This window comes from Lycium barbarum, chromosome 6 (genome assembly GCF_019175385.1).
Source record: "Lycium barbarum isolate Lr01 chromosome 6, ASM1917538v2, whole genome shotgun sequence".
NCBI classification, from domain to species: domain Eukaryota; kingdom Viridiplantae; phylum Streptophyta; class Magnoliopsida; order Solanales; family Solanaceae; genus Lycium; species Lycium barbarum.
In genome coordinates this window covers 86,061,777-86,074,343 of record NC_083342.1, presented here as the reverse complement: position 1 = coordinate 86,074,343, position 12,567 = coordinate 86,061,777, and the positions used below count along the sequence as shown (strand labels likewise).

Genomic DNA, 12,567 nt, shown 5'->3' with positions numbered 1-12,567 from the left:
AGCCGAGTTGGATTCTCGGGGATGGTAATATTTACAGGGGAAATGCTGCAGAAATTTCTGTAGACAAAGTGTTAGTTAAGGATGCGATTCTTGGATATCTATAGCTAATGTTTGTTATTCACTAACATTGTTATAGATTTTGGAAAGGCCAAGACCTAAGTTGGATTAGCTAAGGAAGCGGGCAAGGTATGTAAGGCTTACCTTTCTTGCTTTTGGCATGATCCTAAGGAAACGAGCAAATGACGTATATGTATGATTTCAAAGAAACTCTCATTCTTAGAGCCACTAGGATGGCTAACGTTCTTGATTTCCATAAGTTGTTTCATATGGTTTTGATGCGTATCGATGAAGTCTAAAGTTCTGTTGATATGTTTCCGAATGGCATTCGAAAGATAATTGATATGACTAAAGTTTTGATCTTCAAATGCTAGTACGTTCGATTATTCCATTGAGTCTTTGATATGTTTTGATACGTAAATATGGTTCCAAAAGCTATATTTGATTTGATCCATAACGATATCCGAAAGGTACTTGATATAATTGTTGCTTTGATTTTCCAAAAACGGCTTCTGAAATGTTCGTAGAAGGTTTTGTACTTCAAACGCTCATAACTTTCTCATACTAAGTCGGATTGACCCGAACTTGTTCCGAGCCTTCAGGTGTCGGTAAGTATACTTGTCTATCGAGTCTTGATTTATATGCATATAGTTTCTCACTACTCTGCTCGTGCACGCCTCAATATGTCTATTCACCGAGTCCCGGGCCGGGTATGTTATCGTGGGCACTCCACTGCATTGTTCACCAAGTCCCTCATTAGAGGGCTGGGTACGGTATATGTATATGATGAGATGATGATATGTTATGGTGGCCAGGAGGGCATATGATGATTTGATTCACCGAGTCCCTCACTAGAGGGCCAGGTACGGTATGTATATATGTATATGCATGATTATATGATGGCATACTGATATGATGATATGACTTCACTCACCGAGTCCCTCACTAGAGGGCCGGGTACGGTATATATATGATATATGATGTTGACATGCATGACTCTATTCACCGAATCCCTCACTAGAGGGTCGGGTACGGTATATGTATACATGTATTCATGATGACATAATGACATGATTTCAGTCACCGAGTCCCATAATGGGCCGGGTACGGTATGTGATATGAGAATGTTTGATTCTGTTTCGTACTGTACAGGTACAGTGGTTTCTTTACTATGATACTTGACTCCCGGAATCTCTGTTTCAGTTATGATCTTTCCAGTTGTATTTCATGCCTTACATACTCAGTACATATGCCGTACTGACCCCCTCGTCTTCGGGGGCTGCGTTTCATGCCCGCAGGTACAGACGCGCACGCGAGTGGCCCGTCAGCTTAGGCCATCCATTCTGCTGTGTTGAAGTGCTCCCTTGTCCTGGAGCCTATATTTTGGTACAGACTCTTCTGTTGTATATATGTATGTGTATATTCAGGGGTACGGCGAGGCCCTGTCCCGTCATATGATTATGTTGTGTTCGTTAGAGGCCTGTAAACATGTATGTGGGTCATGGGTCGATGTGGTTCGGATATGTGTGTGTGGCTTGCGTCTAAGCGGTTCCATTGGCTATGACAGCCTTATCGGCTTGTATGTATGTATGCGTATATATATGTTTTGAACGATATGTTCTACGACAGCCTTGGTGGCTTCTGTATGATATGTATGTTACATGTGACCGCGTAAGACGACATATGTTCTCAGTATCTGTATAAATTAATATATGTTGGATATGGATTAGTCATTGATAGGTCGATTCGGTAAGTAAGTGTGTACGGGTGTCCAGCTCGGGCACTAGTCACGGCCCACGGGGTCGGGTCGTGACACAGAAACTCTAGAACTCTTCAACGATACCTCTTGAACCTCATACGTTTAACTTAACTTCCGTAAACCTTATGACTCGTCAACGAAAGGACAAAACTAATCATTTGATTCATCTTACTTTCAAATCAACATCCCATCAACTACCACCACAAACTGGCCATACAACTCGTCCTACACATCAATATATTCCCCATTAGTGCTCTTTAGGAGCTATCAACAATGTTCACCTTAAATGATCCCTCTATACCCAATTCTGACCATAAAGAACTATCAACACCATTTATCTTAGCTAAAATCCTATAATTCCTTTAACCATACTTTAAAAACCATCAACATTATTCTACCTAATCACATTATCATAACTTATCTTAAGGGATGCTTAACGACCCAACAACGGTGACCTAAGTATCATCAATCATGATTCATCTTACGCTACTCTCTATAACCTCTTAACCATTACATAGCCACTAGCCATAGGGTGGCGTTATTTTTAGCCAACACCCTACTGCTCCATTAATACAACTCCTAGCTAACAACATGTCTTATATCATAATCTATAGTCAATCAACAATCTCGTAAAAGTTAACCATACAATTCACCTTAAGCAACATTTTGTTATCTGTTTATAATCCTTAGGAGCTTCCACATGACTGGTCTTATTTAACTCTCTACACTTTAATAATGACCACTAGAACTACCAATATCCACCCATCCTACACTACGTTCTACAACTCCTTTTAATGACATTCTAGGAACTCTCAACACCCTTGGTCCTAAACGTGTTCTACGCCCCTTATTGGATGATGTCTTGGAAACTCAACTTTGGGAGAGGGCCATTAGAGTGGATTATCGATATCAAAACATATGACATATTCTAATTCAGCTTATGAGACATATAACGTGGAAACGATACGCTTTCTTTTGTAACTCTGGACTTCATAATACATATGAGAGAACACCAACGAGATCTGCAAGCTATCAATATCATCCCATCTAAGGGGAAACTCTACATCCATTATGATAACTCGGAATTCGACTTCTAAGAGCAATACGCTTGAGTGCCAACTGATTATGGACATATAACATTTCTTAAGAAACTAATAAGACTTATAACATGGAATCAATACATTATAATCTCTAGACTTCATGGTCGTATAAGCAACAATTAACACACGTCTTGCCGTAGTGGCGAGTCAAGGAATAGCCTCACGTACCTTTATTTTCAATCCATCAATGATAGCAACAGAACCAGCTCCTTTTGCACTTAAACTACAACAAGGAAAACAAGACTAGTATCAACAAGAGGAACACGCCAATTAGCTTATACGCGACAAGCTCATTCTACAAATGTTTTTACGGTGTTTGTCCAAGCCTATGTCCTTTCTAATCCTTGAAATACTCTTACTAACATGTGAACAAAAGTCCAATAACACTTTCAGCACCTGCATACAATAAGGACAGTCCCAAACATGCTATACAACACAACTAGCAACTCATTACATCAATCAACCTTCAACTTACCAACTGGTAGCAACTAAGCACATTTAAATCCTTAACTAACTCATCTCCAACATGCTAATATTTCCTGCACCTAAGTATAACAAGAACTTCCCCTTCACACGCCACATAACACCTAACATATCAACACCAACTTCCTACACGTTCAGTTCCTCAACACACCAACCAGCCCCTAAACAACATACTAAGCAATCAAGAAACGACAAGTTTGTTTTACGATAAATCGGACAGCATCTCCCCTGTTTCTTTTGCATTCCTCAAATTCAAAATAATAACAACAACAACTAACAATATCCAACAACTATATATCCAACAAGTAAAAGAACAACAAGAGCAAGCCCAAAACTACATAACAAGCCCAACAACTCATCCATATCATTCAGCCATCAACCCATGAACTTGTAACAACTAAAACACCTCTAAAACTTAAATTAACCTATACATATGAAGAAGAATGAGGGACTTACCTTTACAGTCTCAAAACCAGCCTTAGCTTTATCTTATTTCAACTAGAAGAAACCTCCAATCCGACAACAAAGTGGAAGGAACAAGTTAAACACGTACTACAAACTCTCTGGAGGAAGAATCACTTCAAAGTGTTGAGCAATGGAGAGGAGGAGAGGGCTTTTTCTTGGCTGATTCAATACATTAAGAAGAATGCTTAAAAACCTAAATAGAATAAAGTGATGGCTAACTTGTTTTTATGATATATAGAGAGAGAATTAACTTGAGCTACGGAGGAGGAAGAGATGGCTTCCATGGCTGCCATCTTGGCTTGAAGCTCAACTTAAAAGAGAGGAAGAGGACAAAACATAGAGAGAGAGAATAGAGGAAGAGCTGGCTGCTTTGTTCTGGAGAAATGAGATAAAATGATAATTTTACAAGGGAACTTATCTATATATTCAGCCCATAATGGGCCTGATCAGATTGGGCTAGGATTTGCCCCATCTCACCTTTTATTTCCCTTCTAATTTGGGCCTCTCATTTTAAGTAGGTGATGCACCTACTTGTCAATTACTTAATCTTGAAGGCTGCTGATTTTCTGTATACATGTGTATCATCCTCATTTAGTAGGTAGGACGGAAAATAAGTAGCTCAAGCAGGTAGGAGATATAAAGAAGTAGCTTAAGCAAGTAGAACGTGTAAGCACTTAGGACGTCTAATCAAGTAGGACGTGTAAGGAAGTAGTTTAAGTAAATAGGACGTTTAAGCAAGTAGCTCGAGTAAGTAGGACGGGTAACTAGTAGCTCAAGCACGTAGGGCGTTTAACAAATAGGTGAAACATATAGATGACACACATAAGTGAAGCTAGTAGGTCGTCTTACCTTGTCCGACGTCTCACTCGTTCATGAAAACTTATTCACTTTAACTAGACTTAACGTTCACACTTGGACCTTAAGCAACTACTATAACCTTATTCCTTTATATTCAAGTAAGTTCATTGATTTCATCTTAGTCGTACACACGTTGAGAAGTACGGGGTTTTATAGTTTGAATCTGATTAGATAGATCATACAAAGCATCCCTCAGTTATATCTTATATTGAGTCGCATCAATTTTCTTGCTCTGAATCATATAGTTTGATACTCTCAAAATTACTTGACAACATTATGTAAATTTGGAGTTCATTGGTATGGTTTGGTTTTAAACTTGAGGTTGGAAAAGTCTCATGTCTAAACCTGATTTCATTTCAATATGTTTTATCTATTAATACTTTCAGTGAATATTTTAGTCTTTTAGAGACTGAATGTTAATATTATGTCCTCTTTTAACCTAACCTACAAAAAGAGAACGAGATGATAAAATTATATCATTTTAATGCGAAGAGAAATACATAAATATCAATAAAAAGTAATTAATTTAAATGAAATAATAAAGTAATGTACCAAATTGTTGAAAGATAACTAAACCTGAGCGTGTTAACCTTCAAATTTAAAATTGAGACCTGAAATATGAAAATTGAGAGAGTTGAGATAATTGAGTTTGTTTTTATATTTGGTGATATCATTTTTTTTGTGTGTGTGTGTGAGAAAGAACATTTTTTTTTATTATTATTATTGATAAGACTCGATTTTTTATCACACAACATGTATGGAAAGCTAGGAATGCATCATGCATGATGACGAAGTTTTGAAATCTAATAAAGTTATTTCAAAAGGCATTTTTTAATTTAACGAATTTGAACAATTCATGTGTTCATCTCACTCAGTTAGTTTGTTAGGAAGACCAAATGTTTCAGAAATTGGAAAACTAATAATTTCATAATATGGTACGTGTTTGTTTTTGTTGATATAGGTCTACATATGAAATCACTAAGACAAGTATTTAATAAAAAAATTGAAACTAACTACGAACTTCGTCATTATTGTGTAGCTAAACGCTCGAAGAATGTGTTGGACATGCTTACTAGGAAAATTGTAGCCACACGGGAAATTGATATTGGCTGTGAAGATGTTTGGAGACTCACATGACATGGTTTTATGATGTAAATATTACATATTCATGGATCTTGAAATATAGTAGCTCATCGATTAGCTAATTTTTCGATATATTTCTTATGCTATGTTTTAGTTTTTTTAAGTTGGATTGTAAATACTGAGACAACAGATTTAGATACTTGTTATCTTTTAGTTTAATACTACTAGAAGTTTAACTTTTCGGCTAAAAGCAGGTTTACCAGTAAGTTAAGACGATCATTTCTTAGCGTGAATCATTTAACTTGGGATCGGAAAGGTCAATACTACTATTTGATCTAATGTTCAGTAGTTCTTAAAGTTCTGGTCTTGATTCGGTTTATATTACGGGCCAAAAACTTAAGATGCAACTCAAGCCCATTAGATAGTCGGGCCAACTTAACTGGTGACAATTACTGATGGGCTAGTTAATGGGCAGGGTTGATGAGTTAAATGATCTTGGCAACTTGCTCATTTTCAGGCTCATAGCATGTTTGGCCAAAACTTCTAAAATCAGCTTATTTTGAAAAATATTTTTTTTAATCAAAAGTGTTTTTCAAAAAAGTACTTTTAGTGAGAAGCAGTTTGTGTTTGGCCAATTAATTTAAAAATCACTTTTATGCAGCAATTAGTGTTTGACCAAGCTTTTAGAAAGTGCTTCTAAAATTTCAAAAGTGTTTTTTGAAAAAGTATTTTTGGGAAAAAAGTTACCTTTTTTTAGCTTCTGCTATACCCCAAAAACACTTTATTTTCTCCCAAAAACTTGGTCAAACACCTTATACAGTCAAACCTCTCTATAACAACAGCATCGTTGGGCCCGAAATTTTTCAGTTGTTATAGAGAATGGTTGTTCTACACCTATAACAGCATTGACATTTAAATAATATTTCATTGTTATAAGCAAAAAAGATGCATAAAATTTAATTTTCATTTTTAATTGTCAAATTCTAAGCTTAATCACACTTCATATAACGAAGGAAAATCGTTTAATGATGAAAATATATATATATATATATATATATATATATATATATATATATAATATTTTTTTGTTGTAATAGTGTATTAAATGATCAAATATTTGGTCAAAATCTCTACATTTATTATTAGTAATCATAGATATTCTATTTTTATAATGATGGTTAATTATTAACAAAAAAAAAAAAGATAGTTGTTATATGGGGATAATTTTACAAAGAGCATATTGTTATAAAGTTGGTTGTTGCTGTTATATATGAAATGATGTTATAGAGAAGTAAAATATAACATACAAATTGATTTAAAAAAAAAAATATTATAGAAAGATGTTGCCATATACGAATACTGTTATAGAGAAATCTAATTTTATTTTTTAAAATAAGTACTTTTTGAAAAGAAAAAAAAAAGCAGCAGCATTTTTAACCTCCCAAAAATTTGGCAAAACTTCGTAATAGTAAGAACAAACAAATAGAAGTAGAACAATTATATTTCTTTTTCTAGTGACAACTTAAATATGACTCAATTAGTCGGTTAGAAGCCGATCAACAGCACGTAACATGCCACGTTTCACATGACTCCTCTCTCCTTTCAAATCGATTAGATTAGTCCCCACTAAACAAAGCCAAAGCCCAACACGCGTGAATACGTAGAACTTCCTGGTACAATCTCCTACACTCAAGCCCACCGCCTTTTCATCTGCTTCCTCTTTCCAATTGGCTATTATCTACCAAAATCTTCACAATATCCAATCACAAATCAACACGTATTAAACATACAATTCCACTTTCACTCTTCAACCTCTATATAATAATACTAATAATATATTGCTTTTCGTTTTTCCTCCAGTTTCTTCTTTGGCTCCTCCGACACTTTCTCCTGTTCGCTTTTAGGGTTAGTTTTCTTCATCGTATTTTTGATTTTTCTCTAGTTGGTTTTGTTTAATTATGCAAAATTTAAATACCCTTTTGGCTTTTTTATGGTTCTATCTTTTTTTTTTTTTTTTTTTTGGAGTGGTATAGTGATCAGTGTGGTTTAATATGTTTGTTTTGTTCTTTTTGAAGGGATAGGAGGCGAAATTCTATTTGAAGAAAGGATTTTGTTGCTTCTTCAGCGAACAGGTGAGTTTAGTATTTTATTATTACTGTGTTTTTTCTTTTTTGGTTTCTAAGTGAAATTAGGTGGTGGGTTGTAACTGTAAGTTTTTTGATTTGATATGGTGCATGGTGTGCCCCCTTTTAGCCAGCTTGTAACATTGATCACCAGTCAGGTTTATGCTGTATTGTAACACTGACATTGATATACTTGAATCCAAACCAAACAAATAGCAAAATTATGTTTTATTGATTTTGTAAGAGCAGAGATGAATCGAAAAAAGATAAAAGTGAAAATTTTCATTTTTCATGTATTAAAAAATTGACTATCAAACCATAGCATAGCTATGGGACTTAATTAATTTGCTGAATTTTATGGTCTTCCATTAATATCATTGTTTTCTTTGAAGTGATGAGAACCCGTTCAATAGCATCCTAAGTTTTCTTCATTTAGAAGAAAGATTTGGGAGGAATGTTCTTTGAATTTGGTGCCTCAATCCCCAAATAGTTCCGTTGTATGTATTCTGATCTTTGCAAGATACTTTTTTTCGATACTAAATAATTTTTATTTTAAGTAAAATTAAGGATTTGCTAAAGTAGAGGTGGTTTAATCTATATCTCGACACGAACAATCAAGTTTATGCAGAATAGGAAGAGCATAAGAAGACTCTTGGCAAGCACCTAATATAAGCGCGACTATGTAACTATGTTTGAATTCCAAATTAGCTGTTCTCAGCAATATTGATCTTCTGCTTCTATTGTGTTTCATTTTCTGTTTAGTTCGTGCATGTTTGGTGGAATAGGTCTTTTCAGATAATCTTCTTCTATGTAAATTTAAGTTTGTCGGTTCGTTCCTAGCGCCTTCAATACCAATATTTTTCGCATTGGAGGACATCTGCATATTGAAGTCTGCATAGGACGATCAACCATGTTATTATTCTTTCATGTTATCTTATGTGTGGTGCGTGCACCATATGAAGAACATGAGCATTTCTAATCTTGTTCAATCATATATGACATAAGATCTATTCTGATATCAGATTTTGTGATGTTCATCTTGTAGTTATGTCGGTCTCGGAGATCCAACACGCACATTCTTGGTTTTACAACTGTTTTACATAAGCGTTTCACACAGTTTTATATTTTCATACCGCATAGCATTCTGTATCATTTCTCCATTTTGGTCATCTTATTCACCTCTCAGATTTTTGAGCTGTCTAATTTCTTTAGTTTTGATCCTCATTCTTCAAATGATGACTAAACTTGTAATGCATATATTCTGTCTTACTCTTTTACTCATTTGGAAATCCTTGTTTTCTAGAGTGTTCTGAAAGCCTTCCAGGTTTTTTAAAAAGTAACTCTGGTGATCACGACTAATTTGAAAGTGTTTGCTGGCTTCTGATAGAAGAGTTTTTCTGGCTTGGTGGAGGTGGTTTTTTCCTTTTGTCGAGTTTTCAGAGCTGCTTCCTTCTCTACTTGTTATCTCCTTTTACCTTTTTCTAAATGTTATATCTTTCTCTTTTTCTTCCAAAGCTTCTTTGTCGCTGAGGTTAGAGGAACATATGGTTATGCTGCTCTGTACCTGAGCTTAGTTTGATTGCTTTCAATTCGGTTACCTCCAAAGTGCATCTCCCTTTGTTCAGCATTTCCCAGGGCGACACTGCCCTCAGCTGTTGGTCATCATATCCTTTCTCGTCTTTCCTAGTTCCCAACTTCCTTTTTGATGTTGCCTGTTACTGTGCAAAGTTTCCCTTCAACCTTCTGCCGTCTGACCATGCATTTGTTACACGACCCTTACAAGTACTTAGCTTACTCAATCGTCTCTTTGACCTCTCGAACGATTTTATCTTTGACCTTCACTGTTCTGTATTCTTGGCTGCCACAGTTGGTCTGCTGTACAAGTGTTAGTTGCAGTTGATTTTAAACTGAAGAGAATTCTTTATAGGTGGTCTAATCTTGAATTTAAAAACGTGTTGCAAGGTAAATTTGCTACGGTTGAACTATCAAAGAGGTGGTAAGGGAGGATGGGTACTATCCTTGGTAATAGGTCTTACTACAGGCTTACAACTGAATGAAACAGTGTCCATATAGTGGCGTAGGGGCGAATTTAGGTATTAATTTTGGGTCACGTGAACCCATGGTTTCTCAGTAAAACTAGATATTCTATGTATATATTTTCTAAAATTGGTATAATATTAATTGTTGTCACCCATGCTATAAGAAGGTTAAATGGTGCACTTGGTTGAAGGTTGAGGGATTAATACATTTTTTCCTCTTTTTTTTTTAGTGGTGCGCCCATGCTCTAGAAATCCTAGATTCGCCTCGGGTGGCACCCCATCCTAGCAGTCTTTGTTTCTTATTTTTTAGAATGGGTACAGTCATGTCAAGCTCTTCTGGGCTATGGGCTAGTGATGATTATGCTGATGTATTTATGAGCTTGGCAACAACACACTGTAGGATCATAATTGTGTTGTTCTTGGTTGGTTTTTGGAGGTATGATTTCAACTGGTAGAAAAAATGTAGCGGCAACCCATGGTTAATGAAAATAGTAGGTATTTTTGTTACGATGCTTAAGTGGCAGGTATTGAAGGCTGTCTGTTGGTGCTCAACCCATCAGGATTCAGCGGTATAGAATAACACATTTAACTTTGGCATTTGAGTTTCCCTTTTCTCAAGGTCGTCGTTGCAGCCCCCCCCCCCCCCCCCCCCCCCCCAAAAAAAAAAAAAAGACAACCCACATGCTGCTAAGAATAAAGAGATGGATTAATCAATTTAGTTATGTGTTGTGGGAATGCAGTCCATCATCATGTATCAGCGATGAATTGCCATAATGAATTGTGGCAAGTTCTTTCAAAAAAATAAAATAATCAGGAGTTGGCTCTCAATATAACTTGGTATACTGGACGGTTCTGATACTACCGGCTCAAGCAATATGTGCCAAATGGTGTCTGGCTAAATATTGGTTAAATGCAATCAATTTATTCTCTATAAGAGAATATACTGATGAATTGTGGGTAAAATGATTGGGGATATCATATTCGGCTGTTGTATAATGGTAAATTAACGTTGTCCTTTGTTGCAGGAAAGTTCAATATGGAGCAAAATGATACAGGCTGCCAAGCTCCTCAAGCTCCTGTCCTTTGTGTTAACAATTGTGGATTTTTTGGAACTGCAGCAACAATGAACATGTGCTCGAAGTGCTACAAGGACATGATGTTTAAGCAAGAACAAGCTAACTTTGCCGCTTCATCTATTGAAAACTTTGTGAATGGTGGAAGTTCAAGCACTAGTGTGAAAGCTGTTGATGTTGCTGTAACCGTGCAGGAAGGTCCCACAAAGTCCCTGGTTATACCCACACAGGTTGCATGTGCACCACCAGAGAACGAACATGTTCAGAAGGCTGAGGAGGGGCCAAACAGGTGCAGCACCTGTAAGAGACGAGTTGGTTTGACCAGCTTCAGTTGCCGTTGTGGGAATCTTTTCTGCTCAGCTCATCGCTACTCTGACAAGCATGAGTGTCCCTATGATTATCGCAAGGCTGCTCAAGATGCTATTGCGAAAGCCAATCCAGTTGTTAAGGCTGAAAAGGTCGACAAAATATGAAGGAATGTTCCGAGTTATGAGCTGCAGTATTATCCAAGTTTGTCTTCTATACCTGTCTGGTGACAGCGGTTGTTAGGTGCCTAGGATTACGAGGGGTTGAGAGAAAAAAGCATAAGGCAACTTTGCAACTTGAGGGGTAGTAATGTTGGTATCGAGTAAGGAATGTTGTGGTTCCATCTTTAGTGCTTGTTTTGTGCTTGTGATGGACATTCTTTTGGGTTATCTTATCATGTAGTGATTCCAATTTAATAACATAAAAGTTGGTGTTCCTTAAGTAAAAGAAGTGTTTCTTTCCATCGAATCCTTTTCTTGAACCCCCTTCCGGAACGACTTTGTTTATTTTGCGACTATGGTCAAGACCAAAATCATATTGCTAAGAGAACTTATATATTTTGAGTAGTGTGAGAGTTTTTATACTATTAGTGTATAATGTATATTGATCTGTTGTAGTTGTAGCAAGTAACCTGCATTTTTTCCAGGCTAACCGATTTCACTATTACAGACGGTTATATATAGTTTTCTTTTAGGTAAGCTAATGGTAAAAATCTCACAATTTCAGTGTTGAAATTAAGTTGTTGCTAAATTTGTATAATATTGGGCGGTTGCCAGCTTGTATCGCTCACATGTTTCGACAGTTTCGGAGTCACTGATTGCATGTTCCCCTTTTCCTCCTCCTGAGTGGTGTGCTTTTATTGATAAATGTCTCATGAGGTTGCCAACAGCCAAGACAGCTCTGTCTTTCTATGCTTTGGGAAAGCACAAGAAGTATGAAGTAAGGGGTGATGAATGTGTAATATCCACATGCAAATGCAGCAATCTTTTCCATAATTTACCTGTCACTTGGGCACTTGAATTAATGCTATGGCTACTCTTGTTTCTCTCAATTTTTACAGCCCACTGTTTCGCATTACAAAATAATTTCCTAATTTTCCTCATCCGTGGCTAGACTGAAGATTTATCAACGGAAAATGAGTGAATGTGTAAACCTCAACACTCTTGCAATAGTTTTTGGAGATAGTACTTCTTACTATTATCTCAGTTAAATATTTTTTAT

The 12,567-nt window shown here is 36.3% G+C and overlaps 1 protein-coding gene across 1 annotated transcript; it reads left to right on the top strand.

Annotated features, from left to right (window-relative positions):
- Positions 1-7,607: 7,607 nt before the first annotated feature.
- Positions 7,608-11,796, top strand: LOC132644564 (zinc finger A20 and AN1 domain-containing stress-associated protein 8-like). Its single transcript, XM_060361154.1, has 3 exons — positions 7,608-7,710; positions 7,881-7,937; positions 10,993-11,796. Exon 3 carries the CDS (start codon positions 11,004-11,006, stop codon positions 11,511-11,513), a length of 510 nt encoding a protein of 169 aa, XP_060217137.1. The 5' UTR covers positions 7,608-7,710; positions 7,881-7,937; positions 10,993-11,003; the 3' UTR covers positions 11,514-11,796.
- The last annotated feature ends 771 nt before the right edge of the window (positions 11,797-12,567 follow it).

What these genes read in the sequence shown, in the direction of transcription:
- LOC132644564 (XM_060361154.1), top strand. Translation starts at nt 11,004, where the DNA reads ATGGAGCAAAATGATACAGGCTGCCAAGCTCCTCAAGCTCCTGTCCTT.